The sequence below is a fragment of the Dipodomys merriami genome, unplaced genomic scaffold (genome assembly GCF_024711535.1).
Source record: "Dipodomys merriami isolate MVZ:Mamm:240054 unplaced genomic scaffold, mDipMer1.0.p SCAF_154, whole genome shotgun sequence".
NCBI classification, from domain to species: Eukaryota; Metazoa; Chordata; class Mammalia; order Rodentia; family Heteromyidae; genus Dipodomys; species Dipodomys merriami.
In genome coordinates this window covers 2,765,356-2,788,080 of record NW_027202871.1, presented here as the reverse complement: position 1 = coordinate 2,788,080, position 22,725 = coordinate 2,765,356, and the positions used below count along the sequence as shown (strand labels likewise).

The 22,725-nt window shown below is 44.3% G+C and overlaps 1 protein-coding gene across 1 annotated transcript in view; it reads left to right on the top strand.

The window, feature by feature from the left end:
* Nucleotides 1-4,463: 4,463 nt before the first annotated feature.
* The window catches only part of Tiparp (TCDD inducible poly(ADP-ribose) polymerase), a 34,861-nt gene continuing 16,599 nt past the window's right edge, over nt 4,464-22,725 (top strand). Inside the window, exons 1-2 of the mRNA XM_070022895.1 lie at nt 4,464-4,651; nt 8,315-9,287. Of these exons, the coding sequence (XP_069878996.1) occupies nt 8,356-9,287 (932 nt within the window). The 5' untranslated portion in view covers nt 4,464-4,651; nt 8,315-8,355. The remainder of the gene's footprint in view (nt 4,652-8,314; nt 9,288-22,725) is intronic.

The window sequence follows — 22,725 nt, the reverse complement described above, 5'->3', positions numbered from 1 at the left end:
AGACAAAAAAGGAAAATATGCTAATATAGAAAGCTGTTTGTGAATAATGTTAGGTAAAATAGTTACAATGTCATAATGTTAGGAAAAATTTTTGACTACAATAAAACAGAACATAACTATATCAAAATATTAAAATAAGACTATGAGTATTGTTATTTCTTCTACTTCCTATTTTTATTTAATAAATGTCAATCTTAGTAATTTGATATATCCAGCATGAATTAGTGGGAATGGTATAGGAGCTGAAGTAAAGTTTTGTGGCAGCTCTGACATATACCATGTTACTATCTAATTTGTAAAGACTGTAAGCAAGAAAACTAATCAGGAGAAAACTTACAACAGTTCATGTATTAGCCAAGAGGATGTTCAACTGTATATTCCAGGAAACAGTGTAGTAATTGGGATTTATTTCGAGACATAAATCTAGAGGTAGCTATTCTAGGATCGTTACAGCAGCTTTGGGATGTCATGAATGACCCAGGTTCCTCCTATCATTCAGCCCCAGCATCCTTAGTTTGTGGTTTTCATCTCCATATTTTCCACATAATGCACAGCTTTTTGTCATGAGACTATATCTACATCCTCCTGTCAGTATTCTAGGAGAGAGGAAAAAGAATAAAGAAAACAAAAAATTGGAAGGGTGGCTACGTAGTAGGAACAGAAATGTGTTTCTAGAAACCTTGAGTGTATGTCTTCAACTCTCTTACACAGACACCCAGGATTGCACGGGATCTAAGAAAATGAACTTTCAGCCAGGCACGCTGACCTCCCCTTTCAGAAAAAAAATCAGATCCTAGTATTAAATACCTCCACTAGGATTACAGGTGTGAGCCATAGCACCTGGCTCAGACTCAATAGAAAGAAATGGACTACAAGAAAAAAAAAACATCGATAGTAGTGTCAGCCTCAATCTACCCTGATTCTCACTCAAGGGATGGATTCATCTCTCCCTAGGGAATTTCAAAGGCCCATCTAGTTACTACAATAAACCCGTGAGCTTGCTCACAGACCACAGTCAAAGAGTCCTAAGGATGTTAGGGGTATTTCTCTTCAGGAGTATGCATTTCCATGCTCTGACAATCAATATTTAAAGAAAGGTGATTTGCCTCAGTACTATTTCAATTTAGGGAAACAATGAACAAGATATTGATAAGACTCTCATTCAGAAAGGGCAAAATGGGGAAACACACGATGGATATTTGTCCATCCTGTTGAACAATTATAGCAATTGTCCTTGATCCATTGAACTGCCAGTTTCTGACTCTGGGGGAGAATCCTCCTATTCTGAGGTACTTATTGTAGAGGACAAATATCCTTTCCAGAAGAGTTAAAATTTTAGTAGCTAAGGCGCTTAAATCTAACACTGTGAACTCTAGAACCTGGTTCCAATTTCCTGTTTCAGGAAACGCCTTAGAAACCAGTGGCAAAGCAGGTAAGAAGGTAGCTGGAGTTTTCAATTGACTCAAGGGGAGTTGTAGAAAAGTATAGAAATTTTGAGTTTAGGTCCTCAGAAGGAAAGATGTTAAGTTAGAGCCCCTATGTGTTACATCCTAGAATTAACTTTTATTTTTCCTTTGAGAGCCTTGCTACATTACACATGCTGGTCTTGAGTTCTTGGCTCAAACAATCCTCCTGCCTCAGCCTCAGTAGACAGAATTACAAGTAGACACCACTGGCCTGTCTCTGGAAGTAACTTTTAACCCTTAGTTGGTTTAAGGTAATCTACACTTAATCTAAGAGATCCTCAATGAACCATACCAGCCTTAAACAGTCCCTCCCAGAGAAAGAGGGAACAGCTTAAACTATGCAAAAAGAAAGAAATGTAAATATCACCTGATGTGGAAGAAACAATTGTATTGTCAAAGCTCATAGAATTCACAAATTTTATAGACCATCATAATGACATTTTGCTTTGTGAAGGATAAAATGTGTTTGTGATTTTAACTAAATATCATTATCCCACAATACTGTGAAATATGTGAAATTTATTTAATCATCTAATCTCAATTAAGAAGAAAAGTAAGAGAAGGGGTGGGTTAGGAGCATGTGTGACAATGTTATCAGGCACTTTGTATTCATATACTGTTTTGTAGAATGGGAATTTCTTTGTACAATCACTTAAAGATAATAAAAAAATTTTTTTAAAAACCCAGTCCCTCCCACATGGATGGAGAGCTGCCAATGATCTGTAAGCATGATCCAAAAGTAAAGACTTGAATATTGAGATTTGTCCTCTTCTTACTCTGAGATTACCATTCTGAGGAAGCCTTACTCAAACAGGAGAAACCCTGTAGAGGAGATAACAAAACAAAACCCCAAGGACCAAAGACAACAGGCTGTTTTCTGCACCAACATTTTTTTTTTTTTAAATTGCTGGTCTTGGGGCTCAAACTCTGGGCCTGGGAACTGTCCCTGGGCTCCTTGTAGCTCAAGTCTAACGCTCTACCATTTGAGGCACAGACCCACTTCTGCTTTTCCTGTGATTAATTGGAGATACCAGTCTCACCAACTTTCCTGCTCAGGCTTGCTTTGAACCGCAATCCTCAGATCTCAGGTTCCTGAGTATAGGATTACACGCACCAGACTGTGAATGGAACTTTTAAAAGTCCTATAAAGCAGGAAAGGAAAAGCAAAGGAACATAGGATAAGACAAATAGAAAGCAAGCAGGAAGGTGGTAGACTTAAATGTCTGCTTTGGGCAATTCTACATGTGAGTAGACACAGATGAAGATCTTGTCTTCATACAGTTCTTATGGCCTAAAGACCCTGTCTTGCCTCCTATCACCTCTAAATTCCACTTAAAACATTCTCACTTAGGTTGAGTGGCCCTGCCTTGTAGCGATTTGCTATAAAATGGCTGAGAGGTACTACCTTTAATCTTAGAACGTGAAGATAATAAAAACTGGGAACCAAAACTTCTTATCCCCCGGGGTCTGAAATGGCTGGGAACTTTGGTGGATGGGTTTGTGTGTCAGCCCTGGGCGTGGATTCAGCACCCAGACGCGGCCCTGGCGCTTTTTCATTCAAGGCTGGTGCCTGACCACTTGAGCCTCCCGTGAGGCTCCGGGCTTCCCTGCCTGGGTTGGCTTCGATCCTCCGTTCTCAGATCTCAGCCTCCTGAGCAGCTATGGTCTCAGGCCCAGGCCACCTGCTCGGGTGCCGGGAACACGGGCTTGTCCGGTGTCTGATTCCGGGAACTCAGCCCCTTTCCTCCCCGCGAGGCGCCTTTGCTGGGACCCAGGCCCCGCGGGTGCTGCACAAGGCCGCCTCACACCTGAGGTCTCCCGGATGAATTCCCCCGGCTCTGCACACCCTGAACCACGCGCGGGCGCGGGTGGGGGCTGGGGTTCAGTGCTGCCAGGTCGAGGGGGACTGGGGGTTTGGAGTCACAGGGCAGCGGGTCTTGGGGGAGTCAGGGTCATGGGAAAGGGACAGAGGCTGCGGGTCTTGAGGGATCGGGGTCACGGGGGGGAGGGACCGGGACTGCGGGCTTTGGGGGGTCGGGGTTATGGGGGGGGACCGGGACTGCGGGTCTTGCGGGTCGGGGTCACGGGGAGGGGAACCGGGGCTGCGGGTCTTGCGAGGTCTGGGTCACGGGGGACCGGGGATGTGGGTCTTGGGGGGTCGGCGTCACGGGGGACCGCGGCTGCGGGTCTTGGGGGGGTCGAGGTCACAGGGGGAGGGACCCGGGCTGCGGGTCTTGCGGGTCGGGGTCACGGGGGGGGGAACCAAACCGGGGCTGCGGGTCTTGGGGGGGTTGGGGTCACGGTGGGGGGGCCGGGGCTGCGGGTCTTAGGGGGTCGGGGTCACGGTGGGGGGGCCGGGGCTGCGGTCTTGGGGGGTCGGGGTCATGGGAGTCACGCTGAGGGGCACGGACTGGGTATGAAGGTCTTGGGGGCTCGGGGGCTCTGGGAGGTCGTGGGCGTCCGTGGGCCTCGGCCATCGAGGCCTCCAGGCCAGGGGCCCCGAGGCCGGCGGGCCCTGAGCGCCTTTCCCGCCCGTCCGGCGCGGGGCCGGCGACCCCGTCTGGCGGCCGCGGCTGTAGCAGCCGTTGGCCTCCTCGCAGGGTCCAGCGGTGTCGGGGAGGCGGCGGAGGGACAAAGCCGGCCCGCACCGAAACGGGTCGTTCCGTCCCACACCCTCCCTCCAGCGGGAGCCGGGTCCCCGCGGAACAAAGTGACCCTCTGTCCCTCCCGAGCGCGCCGCTCGCCCCACGCAGGCGCGCCGCCCAGCCCAGGGCGACCGCGGCCAGCCCGCGGAGAGGCACGCCCCCTCGCGGGAGCGCGCGCGCACGCACACCCGCGCCCCACTCGCGCGCGCGGGGCGGGCCCGACTTTCGGGCAGCCAATTAACGGCAAGATCCTCAGCCGACCCCGCCCACCCGCCACCCAGACTCCTCCTCCGCGACGGGGCCGCCGGGAGGAGGCGACCGGAAGCCACTTAAAGCGGAGCTCGCGGTGACAGGAGAGCTAGCTGGACTCGGAGCGCGGACTTGGCTCTCGGCGCTCCTCTCAGAGGGATGGCCCGCGCGCGGCTGGCCGCGTCGCCAGGCTGCGGTCCCTAGGCGCCGGCGCCCGCTTTCGGCGCCGACCCCGACACTGCCCGCGCCGCGGTTCCGCGGTCAGCCCTCGCCGGTCCTCAGCGCGCTGAGGTAAAGGTGGGCTCCGAGCGGCGCGGCGACCCCGGGCGGGCGGCCGGGCGGGCGCGGGCCGCGCGGCCCCGACCCCCCGGCGGGCAGGGAACCCGGCCAGGGCCGTACGTAGGGCTTTGGGCGTCTCCGCGCCGGGGGGCTCCGGACTCGTCGGCGCCGGGACGGGCGGGCTCGCACTTAGTCACGGAGTCCGGCAGGTGTGCGCGGCGCGCCGCCCGGGGCCTTGCCGCGGTCTCCGGGGCCCGGCGGGCGGGGCGCGTCCCTGCGGGCCGGGCGGGCGCCCAGGGGAGCCCGGCGCGGACTCGGGCGCCGGGCGCTGCGGGAGCCCGGGCCGCCCCGCCCCTCGCGCCGCCGCCCCCCAAGTTGTGCGGGTTTGTTTTCCCGGGACTTGGCGGGCGCCGGGCCCTCGCGGACCCCCGCCGCGCCCCCCGCGCGGTCCCCGCACCCCCCGCGTTGCGGGCCCCTCGGGCTCGTGGGACGGAGCCCCGGCGGCGCGGGGGAGCGGCCGGTGCGGCGGTCCCGAGTGGCGGCCGGGGTGCGTACGGGGGTCCGGGCGCTGGGGGGCTCCGGGGTCGTTCGGGACGCCCCGCGGCGTTGGCGCGGTAACGGCCGCGGCCGGCAGGAGGTGCCGCTCGGACCCGGCCCGCGGGGCCAGCGGCGGCCGCGGTCGCCGGGGTCCGTCGGGAACGCGGGGCCGCCCGGACCCGGCGTCACGAGGCGGAGGCCGGCGCGGAGGAGCAGCGGGCCTGGGAGGCGGGAGAAGGCCGCCCGCCCGCCCGCCCTGGGCTGCAGACTGACTGGGGAACTTGGTCCCCGCGCCTTCCCTCCTCTTTGCCTCGATTCCCGATGTCGTTCCCGTGTTCCAGGAAGGGCGACAGCGGGAAAAGTTGTCTGTGTGTGCGTGTGACATGGGTCGGGTCAGGATTGGGTTGATGGGGCGTGACGGCGGTTGCTCTGTGTGTGTGTGTGTGTGTGTGTGTGTGTGTGTGTGTGTGTGTGTGTGTGTGTGTGTGTGTGTGTGTGATGACACATGGTTGTGTCTGGTTTGCGTTGATTGGGTGTGATGGGGCAGGGGGTGCTGTGTGTGCGAGTTGGAGGAAGAAGGCACAGGCCAGTGTGGCCGGGTGGTTGCGCTGTGTGTGTGTGGACGCGCGCGCGTGGAGGAGGCACAGGCCGGTTTGGCGTGGTGGAGAGGGAATACCACAATCTGTGCCAATAGAGCCTGGAGGCAAGACACCGAGTGAGGAATAATAAAGCCTGCCTTGGCTGCTTTCCAGTTGATTTATGTCTCCTGTCAGATCCCTCCTTGGTGAAGCTTTCCCTCACCATGCCAGCTCCTACTGAACTCTCCTTTTCGTACCTTTTCCTCTCATATTTAAACCAACACTGTTATTTAGTGCTTTTGTGTTTTATTTTATTTTTCTGAGCTTGACAGCTGGGCACTTCTTTATACATAGATCTATGAATTTCTCCAATAGATCATTAATACTCATTTTTCAAAGACTCAAGCTTTATCTTTTTTTTTTTTTGGTTTCGACTCAAATCACTAAGAACAAAGCATTGAATCTTTGCCTTTTTTCTTCTTCAGTAATCCAGCCAACAAAATGTTTATGGAATATCCAGTGTGCATTGTGCCAGGCCTCGTACTGGACACCCACGATGCACATGTGATTAAATCAAGTGTCCTTGCTTCAGACATCTCCAGTCTATGGAAAAAGAGCAGAGGATTGATGATCCTTGCAGTCCTCTCTCATCTGGCATTATTTCAGTCAATATTTCCAGAGTGAGTGAGTGTGTGTGTGTGTGTGTGTGTTTGTGTTTGCCGGTCTTGGGGCTTGAACACAGGACCTGAGTGAGTGTGTTCCAGAGTTTTTTTGCCCAAGGCTACCATTTGAGCCACAGTTTCACTTCCGGCCTTTTGGTGGTTAATTGGACATTAAGATTCCCAAGATTTTCTTGCCTGGGCTGGCTTTGAACCTTGATCCTCTGAATTCAGCCTCTTGAGTACCTAGGATTACAAGTTTGAGCCTGTAAAATCTTTTTTGTTTTAACCAAGAGTTCTGATTCTTGTAAAACACAGTGGTAGAGTGCTTGCCTTGCATGCCTGAGGCCCTGGGTTCGATTCCTCAGCACCACATAAGCAGAAAAAGCTGGAAGTGGTGCTGTGGCTCAAGTGGTAGAGCACTAGCCTTGAGCTGAAGAGCTGAGGGACAGTGCCCAGGCCCAGAGTTCAGGCACCATGACTGGCAAAAACAAAAAAAAAAAACAAAAAAAACCACATTTTTAAAAAAGTAAATCTTTTAGTAGTTAATTTAGAATCTGAAATTTGGTATGGTATACTTTCTGTATTTTCTTGCTGCTCTTCTATATGTTCATTTGCTTTTCAAAATGCATATATGTAACTTTTCTGAAGACAAGGATTGTGAGACTCTTTTTGTGTTAGGGAGTTGTTGTTGGTTTCTAGCACAATGTGCAGTGGTTATTGCTAAAGGCAAACACACCCTGCTATATTCTTTCAGCAGTAGTAATGTGTTTATTGCAAAAGTAGGCCTTGAATATTCTTGGAATATGTCAGAAGTCTAAAGTGCATAACAGGCTTCTGGTTCTCTTTCATATAACAATTCAATTGAGCACTTGTGTCCTGTGTATATGATTGCCCCAAATTCACTTGTTTAACTTTGGAATTTATTCTTTATTATTATTATTTTTTTGGGTCTAGTCGTGGGGCCTGAACTCTGGTCCTGGGCACTGTCCCTCAGCTCTTCAGTTCAAGGCTAGGCTAGTGCTCTACCACTTGAGCCACAGCACCACTTCCGATTTTTTTCTTTTTGCTTATGTGGTGCTGAGGAATCGAACCCAGGGCCTCAGGCATGCAAGGCAAGCACTCTACCAATGAGCCACCTTCCCAGCCCAGAAATTTATTCTTTATTTAATAAACTTTTTCCCTCTGGAGGTAAGTTTTTGAGTTGTGTGCTTTTGGCTCATGCATGTAATTCTAGCTACTAAGGAGGCTGAGATTTGAGAATCACGATTTCAAGCCATCTAGGGCAGGAAAGTCTCTAAGGCTTTTAGCTCCAGTTGACCACCAGAAAACCGGAAATAGAACTGTGGCTCAAGCACTACAGCACTAGCCTTGAGCAAAGAAGCTCAAGGACAGCGCATGGGCCCTGAATTCAAGCTCTAGGATTGGCACACACACAAACATTTTTTTCTGCCAACTCATGAAACAGATGATTCATAAGCAACTGTGAGGAGAACCACAAAACTGGGGAAGATGTGGTTTACCTGCTAGCTAATTTATTATTTCTCCCATCTCCTACCCATCTCTATCTAAAATCACAGGATAATAATTATTTTTTTTAGCAAAGGAAGGAGTTTAATAGAAAAAGCATTAAGGGACAAGACAGGCAATCACAGGAAAATTTTATACCTCAAACAGTTACATCCTGTTTTACCTTAAGTTCATAGATAAATTTTTTTTTAATCTGCCATAGGCTTTGGAGCCTTTAATTGTGAATAAAAGTTGAAATTGATTTGCAAATACTGAATATAGTGCAAGACAAGGGATTTCAGGGACTTATTTAAACTAACAAACCATTTTTATGAATGAATAAGATTCACTTGACAGTTTGCAAATGGTAATCATTCTTCCTTTCCCGATAGGATTTTCAGACTCTGAGGAGCTATTGGAACTAATCTACATCATGGAAATGGAAACCACTGAACCTGAGCCAGCCTGCGTAGTCCAGCCTCCCTCTCCTCCTGATGACTTTCCATGTGAGATGAAACTCTCTGGGAAGATCACTCCTCTGAAGACTTGTTTTAAGAAAAAGCAGGACCAGAAGAGATTGGGAACTGGAACCCTGAGGTCTTTGAGGCCTATATTAAACACTTTGCTAGAATCTGGCTCACTTGATGAGGTTTTTAGAGCTAGAGACCAGAGTACAGATGAAAGCAGCTTACATGAACCTATGGTGAAAAAACCTCTGGAAATCCCTCCTTCATGCCCACCGGCAGAAAACAGTGTGTCTGTCCTGATTCCTGATGAGGCAAATAGCGAGAGCCAATTATCAGAAGCCCATCCTTCCACTGAAACTCCAGAACAAGTGGTTCCAATCCAGGATCCTAGCTTCCCATCTGAAACCATCAGTGGAGCAGTGGCAGAGGCGGATTCTACAGCTGGGCCCTTCCAGGCTGAGGTTTTGCATTCAGTTTCAGGGGATGTTCCAGCTCCTACTAGTCCTGACTGTGTTGAAAAAGCTGGAGATTGTGTTCCAGGAGTTTTTGAAGAAAACACTTTTACAATTCAGTACATTTTGAACACCAGTAATAAGTTGAACACTGAGCTTTTCCGGGACAAAAGTGAGGAGGCTTCTCTTGACCTGGTGTTTGAGCTGGTAAACCAGCTGCAGTACCACACTCACCAAGAGAACGAAATAGAAATTTGCATGGACTTCCTGCAAGGCACTTGTATTTATGGCAGGGATTGCTTGAAGCATCACACGATACTCCCATATCATTGGCAGATCAAGAAGACAACTACTCAGAAGTGGCAGAGTGTATCCAATGATTCCCAAGAGCACTTGGAAAGATTTTACTGTAACCCAGAAAATGATAGAATGAGAATGATGTATAGGTATGTATTTTAATAATACAATTGTTAAGTGGTCTAGAGAAGATAGACTAAAAGCTTAATATAGTGGTTTCTTTTATTACTAATGTGGCATTCTGTTTTTCCTCTCATTTTGGTTATTATGCTATACTGATTTTTCATGGTATTTGAATGGGGGCTATTTACCTAACCAAACAGTGAAGACTTTATTATTTGAATAGCTTAGATGACATTCTGTCCCACAGGCATATGACTAAGAAGTTGCATATACATTTCAGTGTTGTGAATCAAATACTCATTGAATCAAATAGGATAACTTGATTTCCAAAGGAAATTCAAGGTTAATCTTATAACCTGGTTTATTTAGTTTTAAAATGTTGTATGTTGTTTATTTTTTGTGCTGGAGATAAGAGGCTCACCGACTTTTCTGGCTGGCTTCTAACCTTGATCCCCAGATCTCAGCCTCCTGAGAAGTTATATTACAAGCATGAGCTAGCTGGCTTATTACTTAGTTGTACTGGTCCTGGGGCTTGAATTTGGGGCCTGGGCATTGTACCAGAATTTTTGTGCTCAAAGCTAATGCTCCACTTCTTTCTTTTGGATGGTTTATTGGAGCTAAGACATAGACATCCCTGCCCTGGGCTGGCTTCGAACTATGATCTTTCTGATCACAGCCTCCTGAGTAGCTAGGATTATAGGTATGAGCCACCAGCACCTGACATTCTTTTTTTTTTTTTTTGGTGCACTGATACAAGGACTTGAACTCTGAGCCTCTCACTTGGCTTTATTGCTTACAGCTGATGGGATGTCACTTGGGCCACACCTCGAATCCAACCTTTTCTTGCTGGTTAATTGGAAATAAGAGTCATAGGAGCCAGGTGTAAGTGACTCAGACCTGTGATCTTAGCTATTCAGGAGGCTGAGATCCTGAGAATTGTAGTTCAAAGCTAGCCTGGGAATGGGAAGTCCTTGACTTATCTCCAATTAACCACCAAAATCCCAGAAGTGAAGCTGTGGTACAAGTAGTTGAACAGTAGCCTTGAGCAAAATGAAAAGCTCAGGGACAGGACCCATGCCCTGAGTTCAAAGAGTCACAAGGTTTGACTGGCTTCAAACCTTGATTTTTCAGGCCAAGTGCTGGTTGTTCATGCCTGTAATCCTAGCTACTCAAGTTGCTGCGATCTGAGCAAAACCAGAGGGGGTCAGGAAACTCTATGAGGCTCATCTCCAATTAGCCATTCAAAAACCAGAAGAGGAACTGCGGCTCCATTGGCTGTATGCTAGCCTTGAGCAAAAACAAAAAGCTGAGGGGGTAGAACCTAAGCCCTGAGTTCAAGCCCCACATCCCTCCAACAAGTAAAACAAACTCCTCCATTTTCAGATCAGCCTCCTGAGTAGCTAGGATTATAGACAATAAGCCACCAGAGTGCAGCTTTTGCCTTTTTTTTTTTTTTTTTAAACCATCTGGCCTTGCCTCAATAGTTCCTCCTGCAGCTCAGCTTCTTGAGTAGTGGTTAATTGGAGATAAGAGTCTCCTGGATGTCCTGGGCTGGCTTTAAACCTTGATCTGCAGATCTCAGCCTCCTGAGTAGCTAGGATTATAGGCTTTTTCCTTTTTTGCTTTTTATAAGGTAGTCTAAAATCTGTTGTCTATGAGCTAGCAATTCTAACTGCTATTTCAGGTAATTGTCTTCACTGTCAAAATCATTAATCCTTCCAGCTCCAGATTGCAGGAATCCATAGAACAATGGCCTCCCACTTCATTCCCCACCCCTTTTTTTTAGCTGGTCCTAGGGCTTGAACTCAGGGCCTGGGTGCTATCCATGTGTGTTGGAGCTTAAGACTAGTGCTCTATCACTTGAGCCACATCTCCAGCTCTTTTTTGGTAGTTGACTGGAGATGAGTCTCACAGACTTTACTGCCCTGGCTGGCTTCGGACTGTGATCCTCCAATCTCAGTCTTCTGAGTGAAGTACAAGCTTGAACCAACAGCATTTGGCTCCACTTCACTCTTACGAACTCAGTTTCCAGGCCACTGAGTACTTGAGCATCTTGGTACATTAAGTTTCTGTTTGAACTATCAGGAAGGAACTAGCATATTTTTAACACATTGTGTTCTGTTACTGTGAGCAAGGCAAGACAGTCATTTTGAGCCCAGAAATTCCTAGCAAGGTATTAGGTATTTATCCTTTGATAAGACTGCTTTAATAAAGAGTATGTTGCTACAGACTCAGAAGTATACACTGTTAGATCAGTTACTAAAGAGTTGTAGTAAGTGCTTGATTTTCAAATCAGTTTTACTGAGATGTAGTATTTGTCAGATCAGTAGAGGAAGAATCAGTTACTACTCCTCTAACTCCTATAATATTGCTACTACTACATGAGGCGCCAGTGACTCAGGCCTATAACCCTAGCTACAGGAAGCTGAAATCTGAGGATCATCTGAAGCCAGCCTGCTCAAGAAAGTTGTTGAGACTTATCTCTAATTAACCAGCAAAACCCAGAAGTGGAAGTATGGCTATAGTTACTCCTACATTACAAATGGTCCTGCTCTGATAGAATAGCCCCCCAAAAGTACGTATATACTATTAACCATTAACTAGTAAAGCAAAATTCTCTGGACTACAGGAAGAAATGTAAGATTGGAAATAGCCAGCTGTCAAAAATTAGGCTTTTGGGAAGTTGACCTGTGGTCATTGCAACCTGGCTTTCCTTGTATTCCAAAGCGATGTTGTGTTTCCTGGCAACAAGATGCAGATAACGGCATGTTGAGCCTTGCTGAGAGATTCACAAACAAGCTGGAGCAGCCCAGGTTCACATGGTTACCACATTATTTGGCTAAAGTTATTAATCTCTGTGGTCAGGCCTGTAAAGCTGGTCTATCTGTGCAGATTGCACATAACCAGGAAGTGTGTGTTCAGCTGTTTATATGTCCAAGTTAGACTTAGTAATTTTTGGATTCAGGAATAGTGAATAATGAATAGCATTTGTTCTAATTGTTTAGAGTAGTTTATGATTTGGCAAACCATTATTACATACTATGTCACATTACCTTCCTTGCGTGGAACTTGGGGAAAGTTATACAGTACTTCTGGGTCTCCAATAGACTGAAGTAAAATTATTTTGCTTTCTAAGCATGAGGCTTTAAATTCTAAGTTAATCTCAGTTAAATGTGTTCATTTTGTTAGGGATGAAATTGGAGAGAAAATTGAGCTAGGTAAGTTTAATTCTCTTCAGCTCTTTAGTCAAAGATGCTTAGATACTAAAAACTTATTTTTAAAGATTTCAGTAAGTTATTTTGTTTTTATAATGAAATAATAGTGCTCATCTTTACCTTCTTACTGTTTATATTCATTTGTAGATGTTTATTGCCAACACCAACTAGAAACTAGTGTGTAGGAACATCTCAGATGGATGTTGAAGCTTTTGTACATTTCTAAATTTAAAATGTGCACTTGAGGAAACAGCAGTGAATGCTGTAATCTTGATAAAGAAAACAATCTCTAATAGTGGGCACTCATCAGTAGATGGTGAAATTGGATGGCAGAACTAAACAGTTTTAAGAGAGTATCACTAATTAGGATAATAATTGGGATCATTGAAATTGTGGAGGCCACTTAAAACTCTACTTAGCGCTAAAGATCACCATTGTTTTTACATTTCATTTATTATAAACTGTGCCAGGATAGTCTTCTAGTTATTGTCACCTATCAAGAAGGAAGGGACACACTACAAACTAGTTTTATTTGGGAGGGTACTTGCAATGCAGCCAGCAACTTCTGATTCTGAATTTGTTGAATGAGAGAGTGATAAAGAAGAAAACTAAAAACTGAATCCATGGCTAATTTTTCTCAGAGGACAGTTCCTTTGGAACTGATTTGCGTAGAAGACTGAAGCCTAGAATGCTGTGCTAGTTGTAGTTGGATAGTTTTGATTGACAGTGGCTTTCGTGAGCTTTTTCTTTTTCTAATGTTATTGAGAGACAATGCCATCAGTGACTTCACATAAATTGTGTAAGAAATGCGTATTAATTAATTAATAGTAGAAGTATGAATCGATGTGGTTTCTAGGACTTGCAAAGTGAATTACCTAAACTAGACCAGGCTCCTGACTGAAATCTACTAGATAGTTAAATTAGCCAAGTTGGCTTTGGCCTACACAGCTGTTATGTGTGATCTAACTCATTATGTGTTATTGATAACACTGGAGAGAAAGCAGCTGAAACTTACTGTGCCTTGTGACTTTTTGGTAGTTCTTGAATATACACAGCTGTATGAGTTTGAATTTATTTTAAAAATTCTGTTTAAAAAAGAGAGCTCCATAAGCAAGAACTGTATTTGAAGTGACTTTGAAAATGTGTGCCTTGTGCTTTAGGATAAAGCAGGCCAATGAATTATGCTGCTATTTACATATGAAATAAAACTAATTGGCTTCTATCTATACTAATCTAGAGAAGTTACTGGGTCTGTGTAGCGCTATCATGGAAATCAATAGCAATCATTCATGTTCTTTCTGGCTTTTCATCAATAAGCAGATTAGACTTTCTGAAGCAGCTGTCACCTGGCTTCAGGTTGGGGTCAGTTCTTTACTGATGTGTTTATGTAATAAAAATGAACATTGGAGAAAGCAAAGGTTTTATAACTTTTAGATAGTTGGAAGAAATAATTTATAAGGTTATCTGGCAATTCATAAGAGTAATTGCATGGCACATTATTACTGAGTCAAATCCAAACTTTCAATTTTGATTGAACCCAACAGGAAAAAAAAGGAATAGCAGCAATTCCTTTGGGCACTAAAAAAACAAAAAACAACTAAGTTTGCATATAGTGGGCATATAAAAGAATACTACTTTTGACTCATTAGCTCTCTTGTGCCCCAGTGACTCTCTTTCCTGTTCAACTAGGATTTCTAGGTTTTTTAAAATAACATTGTACCTTAAGGAATGATAAATTCCTAAAGTCCTGTTTTTCATCTTGACCAGTGAGCTACATTTTTTTTTCCAGGTTTGGAAACTACTATTTTTTTTGTGCTGATCCTAGATATTGAACTCATGGTCTGGTCTACCACCTGAGCCACAGTTCCACTTCTGGCTTTTTGATGTCCAGGCTGGCTTTGAACCAAAATCCTCAAATCTCAGCCTTCTGAGTACTTAGGATATAAGATATGAATTACTTCCACCTGGCAGGGGCTATTTCTAAAGAATGAATCATTTTGTTCACATACAAACCTTGACTAGTCATGAAAGGGTACTAAAACCAGTCATTTGAGATTGAAATTTTCTATAACTTATTTATTTCTTATAACCAATTGTAGTTCTTTGTCTCATGGTGGTGATTTTGGATTGCATTTAAATTAAGACTTCAGATCCTCTTCACTTGGCCAGGGATGGGGAACCTGTGGCCCATGTGATGTGTAAAGTGCACAGAATCATGTGGTACATGATGGGACGGACCAACATGTTTCATCAGCTGCTCTTGGCCATCTGCTTGTATTTGTATGACCCACAAATTATGTAATAAATATCCTAAGGGCCTTTGGCAGGTAAAAGGTTCCTCATTCATGATAGATCAATAACTTAATATCACCAGTCTTTTTGTGAGTTGGGGAAGGAAAACTTAAGTACATATGTATGTCACTTTTACAAAAGAATAAAATATATTTTGAGTTGCATGATGTTTCTGGCTTGTTCAAATTAGATACTAGTAAATTTGAAAGAAACTCACTTTGTAAAAATTGTAGTGTTTCTCCTTTTTAATTAATCTGAGAATTTTAAGCTAAAAATAATTTTGCATATGTAAAAGACAACAGAAGGCTGAAGGCTGAGCCACTTTCTGTTTCATTCTGGGTTTGGAATTATAGATGAGAGCCTAAGGGCTTAGGTTGGACTGTACTTTGCAACACTATGAACTATTGTACAAAGGATAAAGTACATCTAAAACTCACCACTTCTGGGAGGAAAAAAAGGCAATGCATTTTAATAAGGAATTTCTTAAATCCTTAGTATTTCTTGTTTATTATTATTTGCTTTTGTTATTATCATTATTATTATTACTTTTTTTTTTGCTGGTCACATGGCTTGAACTCAGGACCAGGTCTCTATCCCTGGGCTCTTCTTTTTTCTTTTTTTCTTTTTGTTGGTCATGAGGCCTGAGCTCTGGGCCTGGGCCACTTCCTGCTTTTTCTGCTTATGTGGTGCTCAGGAATTGAACCCAGCCCTTTGGGTTCTTTCAATCAAGGTTAGAGCTCTACCACTTCGAACCACAGCTCTACTTCCAATTTTCTAGTGGTTAATTGGAGATGAGTCTCTCAAACTTTCCTGTGTGGGCTGGCTTTGAACCACGATCCTCATCTCCTCCTGAGTAGCTAGGATTACGGCATGAGCCACCAGCACCTGGCATAGATGCTTATTTTCATATTTAGATTATGATAATCATAGCTTTCTAGGGACCAGGAATGATATGATATATGGACTTACTCATATCTAAAAATTTCTTCTGAGATAAACTTAACCCAGCCCAACTTCTGAAATATTAACTTAAAAGCTGCAATTTAGGGAAGGTAGCTCAGTGGTAGAGTGCTTGCCTTGCATGTGTGAGGCCCTGGGTTCGATTCCTCAGCACCACATAAGCAGAAAAAGTGGGAAATGGCGCTGTGGTTCAAGTGGTAGAGTGCCAGCCTTGAGCTGAATTGCTGCGGGACAGCGCCCAGGCCCAGAGTTCAGGCTCCACAACAGACAAAAAAAAAGCTGCAATTTTATAATAAAAATTCCTTGTTAATAGGAGAATTTGAAATAACATGACAAGCTCTTAAATACATTTTGGCAAGTCTTGAAAATAAGGATATAATATAAAATCATTATCCAGGTTGGTATTTTTCAAACACATTAATCAGTGTGTGTAAAAGCTAGCATTACAGACATATATCCAACCAGTTCTGTAGTCAGGAACTCAGATTTTAGAACAAATTTGTATTAAGTGTGAAACTTCCAGTTTCCTTTGCTGATCCACCCAGTTAGTATTGCTAAGACCAGCAGAGAGTTAACTAAACGTCATTGTTGGCTGTTTCCACAGAACAGACTGTCTCTTGCATCTTTCCTTGCCCAGGCTGTTTAATTACTGGGAGCATCCAGTTGACCAGCAGAGAGCAAGAGCCCACGGTCATCTTCAAAGGATAAGTTCTTAAGAGTGAGAATGCTACAGTGACACTGTTCCCCTTCTCACACTGCAGAAACTAGTGACTTTCCAATTGTGTAAGGAGTGTTTGAGAAAGTTCCGTAAGTTTGTATTCTTTGTGGAAGTGCAGTTTTAGTAGGGTTGTTTCTAAGCATCAGGAAGGGGTTGTTCATGCTGGTTGAAATGGCATTTCTGAGAATGATTAGGAAATAAGCTTAGCTTAAACTGATGAATTCTCTGCTAGCTTTTGGTTTTCTTTTGTGTTAAGATTCCTGTGCTATTTCTTAGAGTTCATTGCTATAAGTTCTTACCAGCACTGAGTAGTCAGTGAAGAATGGCAGGGGTGGGAGCAGTGTGAACTTTGTTTGGAGTAGTCCACGTGCTCCCAGTCTCGCTGCACCCTGTGACCTTCACAGTTCCCGCAGCCGATCAGGGCACAGAAAGACTACCCTAAATAATTTCCTGCTGTGGTTGGCCTTGGCTTTCTGACTGTCACCTGGCTTAGCGCTTTCATTTCCAGGCATTGAGAAAATAAAAATAAGCAGTGAAGAAATACTGGATTTGCCTTTCCATTGTGGTTTTAATTAAAAGAAAGGCATCCTTGAATCCCAATAGAGTATGTGAAACAGAAGTAACTTTGCATTCTGACATTTGGATTATCCAGATAATGTCAAGCATCAGAGGTATTGTGTAAGATTGTTGCTAAAACTTTTTTTAGGCTGGTCAAAAAATTGACTCTGCCAGAGATTCTTTGTTGGGTCCTTCTCTCCAAGAAAAATAAATGTCCTAGTACATTTTATAGAAATTCCCCCACTCTAAAAATTTTAAAGGCTATCAGACATGCATTCTCTATATTAATTTGTACTTTTCAAATCTATTGTTTGTTTGTGAAAACCTGTTCATTTACTAGGTTCTCAGCGAGATTCTATTATGACATAATAGTATGTGAGCTAGGTGCTAGTACATAGTAAGTAAACTACCAAGTTCATTTATCAATTTAAATTTATCTAAAGTAATGGGGAGAGGGGGCTGGGAAGGTAGCTCAGTGGTAGAGCGCTTGCCTTGCATGCATGAGGCCCTGGGTTCGATTCCCTAGCACCACATAAGCAAAAAGAAAAAAGCCGGAAGTGGCGCTGTGGCTCAAGTGGTAGAGTGCTGGCCTTGAGCTGAAGAGCTGAGGGACAGCACCCAGGCCCAGAGTTTAGGCCCCACGACTGGACCTCCCCCCCGCCAAAAAAAAAAAAAAGAACCTAAAGTAATGGGGAGAATGATGAGGCTAAATTAAAAATTCTGAATAAAAACCTTTTTAAAGAGTCATTTGTAATTTAAATGTCAAACCAGAAATTGAGCTAATACATTATATTTTCTAGAGATTATTAGAGGATATATTATTAGAGGATATGAATAATTATAATTAGTATTTCATTTGTGTATAAATGAGTTCTGAGTTATCAAATTAGTTTAAAACAATTTACTTTTTTTTGTGGTTTTTTTTTTTTTGTTTTCTTTGTTTTTGTTTTTGGGTCCGGTTATGGGGCCTGAACTCTGGGCCTAGGCGCTGTCCCTCAGCTCTTCAGCTCAAGGCTAGCACTCTACCACTTGAGTCACAGCGCCACTTCCGGCTTTTTTTTCTTTTTGCTTATGTGGTGCTGAGGAATCGAACCCAGGGCTTTGAGCATGCAAGGCAAGCGCTCTACCACTGAGCCACCTTCCCAGCCCCAAAACAATTTACTTTTAAGCAGCTTTATTTATATGTAATATCTTGCATATATTATTAATAATGTATTTATATAGAATCAAGTTTATCCCTTCATAAGTACTGCGAAATTCAGGAAGTTGAATGTAGTTATGACTTGACGATATGGCAGACTGTTTTGCTTTAATTATCTACTTTGAGGTAGATAGAAACTACCATTTTAAAAGTATTTCACTTCAGAAAGGGTATATTTTTTAATTTTAATAAAAATGCATTAACTATATAAAGCAGAATTAGATCTGAGATAGTTTTGAAGCACAGTTTCTAAAATCTAGGTTGCTGTTCTTGTGGAAATTAAGTTTCACTTCCTCATTAGGCCATGGTTGAAAATTATGTGTCACTCACAGCTACCCTCCACTATTCTTAGAACATGTGACTGAACTTGGCTGTATGATACAACTGGCAATCTCGGGGTGCAGAATTTAACCGCAAGCCTCTGTAAATAGTAGTGAGATACTACAACTGCAGTTTTTGTTTCTGGAGAGTTTCAAGTTAATCGACATCTTATTGGAAGTGTGTGTGTGTGTGTGTGTGTGTGTGTGTGTGTGTGTGCTTGCATTAGTCTATAGTTTTTGTTTCTGGAGAGTTTCAAGTTAATCGACATCTTATTGGAAGTGTGTGTGTGTGTGTGCGTGCGTGCGTGCGTGCGTGCGTGCGTGCGTGCGTGCGTGCTTGCATTAGTCTATAGTTTTTGTTTCTGGAGAGTTTCAAGTTAATCGACATCTTATTGGAAGTGTGTGTGTGTGTGTGTGTGTGTGTGTGTGTGTGCGTGCGTGCGTGCGTGCGTGCTTGCATTAGTCTATAAGATTTGTTTTGGTGCCAGTTTTTGAACTCAGGGCTGAGCTTTGTCCCTGAGCTTTTTAAGTTCAAAGCTAGCATTGCACCACTTGAGCCTACAGCTCAACCTCTAGCTTTTTGGGGTAGTTTACCGGAGATGAGTCTCATAGCAAGGTGTTAGTAGCTCACGCCTGTAATTCTCAGTACTCAGGAGGCTGAGATCTGAGGGACATAGCTCGAAGCCAGCTCAGACAGGAAAGTCCATGAGACTCTTATCTCTAGTAAACTACTCAGAAAAAGCTGGAAGTGGCACTGGAGCTCAAGTGGTAGTATGCTAGCCTTGAGCAAAAGAAGCTCAGGGACAGTACCCAGGGCCCTGAGTTCAAGCCTTAGAACTGGCAAAAAAAAAAAAAAAAATTATAATAAACTTCTAGCTTGAGATCCATCTGCCCCAGCCTCCTGAGTGCTGGAGCTACCATATCTGGTGAGGTGGGTAAATTTAGCCCAACTTATAATTGAGTGTATTTGTAGTTCTTCTACATCTTGTAGTTGAGTCAACTTGTACTTCTTTATTAACTTGTAACTGAAGTCTATGCATAATAATCAGAACTTATAGTTTGGGTTGGGGAGTATGGGGCTATAAGTTACTCCCAAATACAAAGGGAAGAAACCCAGTTGTTAACAAATCCCAGTGTTGAAGAAATTGAAAGTAGAATTTTAACTTCTGCTGAATGTGAAAGGTGCTGCCTTGCATGCGAGCATTTTAAATATGTTTTATTGCCTCTCTTGACAGCTCTGTGCTCTTTGAGACAGTGTTGGCAAAAATGTTTATTAGTAACAGAATAATTGATAGTTACTATACTTCTATATAGAGCTATTATAGCCAGATGCTGGTGGCTCATGCCTATAATCCTAGCTACTCTGGAGGTTGAGATCTGAGGAACACAGTTCAAAGCCAGCCAGGGCAGGGAAAGTCCCTGAGACTCTCTATCTCCAGTTCACCACCAGATACCTGGAAGTGATGCTGTGTCTCAAAGTGGTAAAGTGCTAGACTTGAACAAAAGAGTTCAGGGAATGTGCCAAGCCTTGAGTTCAAGCTCCAGGACCAACAACAACAAAAGACACTGCTTTCACAAAATGGGTTAGTACTGTATATTCCATGGCTTTGCTTCCAATCACCTTATAAGATGTTTGAAGGGTATGTAAGCTGTCAGATGCACCAGCATTACTAATGGAGCTCTGGAAACATCAAAGCCAGGTATCAAAAGCCCAGGTATATTTTGTGTACCTATAAAATTTCTTTGGCAGCAACTATCATACTCCCATCTGTCAAACTGTCTCATGCTAGTAGCAGAAGAGCCAAATTTTTCTCCACTTTTAATCTTTATCCTTATGACCCTCCATTTGGTGAAGTATTTTCACTTTCTTGACTAGTTGGTCTAGCTGATTAGGTGGATAGCTCAGGTCACAGGTGTATCCTTGTAGAAACAAGTTAACTCCTTACAGGCAGGAAGCCAAGGTTCCGAAGTCTAACTGGCTGAAACAGAACAAGGTACTCACTGTTCAGAAAAGTTTATACCTAATTGACCTTTGCTAAGTCTTGAGTTGGAAATTTTGTGTACATTATCTTCCCGTTCAACCCTGGTTTGCCTGTTGTTGTTTTTTTTGTCGGTCGTGGGGTTTGAACTCTGGGCCTGGGCACTTTCCCTACACTCTTCAGCTCAAGGCGAGCACCCTACCGCTTGAGCCACAGTACCACTTCCGGTTTTCTAGTGGTTTATTGGAGATAAAAGTCTCACGGAGTTTCCTCCCCAGGCTGGCTTTGAACCGAGATCCTCAGATCTCAGTCTCCTGAATAGCTAGGATTACAGGTGTGGGCCACTGGCGCCTGGCCCTGTTTTGCCTTTTGTAATTGCTATAATTGGGATTTTCCAGTCATCCAGCTCAGAATCATCCTGACAATGTGGGTTTTTTTGTTTGTTTGTTTGTTTGTTTGTTTTGGTGGGTCGTGGGGCTTGAACTCTGGCCTGAGGCCCTGTTCCTCAGTTCTTCAGCTCAAGGCTAGCGCTCTGCCTCTTGAGCCACAGCGCCACTTTGAGTTATCTGAGTGGCTTATTGGAGATAAGAGTCTCAGGGTCTTTCCTGCCTGGGCTGGCTTTGAACCCTGATCCTCAGGTCTCAGCCTCCTGAGTAGCTAGGATTACAGGCATGAGCCAACAGTGCCCGGCCTGGTGTTTTTTTTTTTATTGTTGTGTATTTGTTCTTTTGAGACAGTCTTGCTGTATCTTCCAGTCATAGTCCTTCCTACCTGGAGTCCAAGGGCTGGGAGTGTACATGCCAGCAATTCTGGACTCTCCATACTCTCTTCTCCACAAGAACTGGTTCTAACCCTTGAATGTTGCCTCCTCAATTCTCTTTCTCTGCCTCATGTTTAGTTCTATAATTGCAAACAGCTAAGCACAAAATAATAAATTCTAATAATGACTATACTAATTAATATCTTGCAAATGAGTGCCAGTCTCTCCCCTTCCCTCTGCTTTCACCATCCCATCCTCCTTGCCAATAATCAGTCTCCCCCATACCACTGCTGTTTGTTTGACCTTGTAAAAGGCAAACCTGAATCTTAATATCCACCAATGATTGTTACTGACACTGTACCAAGTCTGACCTCTTAACCCAGAATCCAAAGCTCTTTCTTATCTGACCTTAGCCAGCTTCCCCAGTCTAGTCTTAGCCCTTATCACCTCCTTTCTGGACACACGCACCTGACCTCCACTTGAGCTGCATGTGCATCTCACACACTGTCCTCATGCCTAGTTAGCTTTTGCACACAGCTGTCACCCTCCAACCACCTGTGTTGGCCTGCTTCCTGTTGTCTGCCCGGTGGGGAACCAAACTTGGCTCACATTTCATGCACTGTGGATACACCTTGAGTACCTTTTCTGACCCCTCTCCCAGTAGTCCCCTCTGCTTCTGAGTTGTCCCTGGACAACTGCCTCTGGGGTTGTTTGCTCCACTAGGCAGGTGCTCTGGCATCTTTCCCTTTCATCCTCTTTTCTTCAATTTAGCCTAGTACTTAATCAGTGGATCTACTTAAGATAAAGAATGGTGACATTTCCTTCTTTTTTGTTTCAAATGCTTTGTAAATAGAATTGCCTAATGTGATTATACTCTTTACCGAGCTCCCAAGAGCCATAAACCCAAGCATAAATCCAAGAACCATTCATATATCTGATCAAGAAATGGTATATACTTACAGATTCCTGTTTCATTCAATGCCTATTTCTTTGATGGTTTTGATTCTCTTCCCAGCAGTGTTTGATCATTGCTATTTAGTATCTGGAATATGTGTAGAAGAATCACGTGTGGGGTGTCCTTTCTGACTTAGTGTGGGTGTTGGTGTTCTGTGCAGTGGTAATTTATTATTGTTAGAAAATGTTGGCTTAATTATGTGTGAAGCTATTTGTTGAATGAGAGTTATTGCTATTAAAACAGCTATGAGACCAGCGGTCCTTTTCAGAATTTTAAAATAGTTTTGTGCCTAGATTCTGTGTGTGTGTGTGTGTGTGTGTGTGTGCGCGCGTGCGTGTGTGTGTGTGCGCGCGCGCAAGAGTCTTAAAATTTGAACTCAGCCTAGGCAGCCTTTTTTTTTTCTGTTTATGTGGTACTGAGGAATGGAACCCAGGGTTTTATGCATGCTAGGCAAGCACTCTACCACTAAGCCACCTTCCCAGTCCTCCCTGAGCCTTTATTGCTCA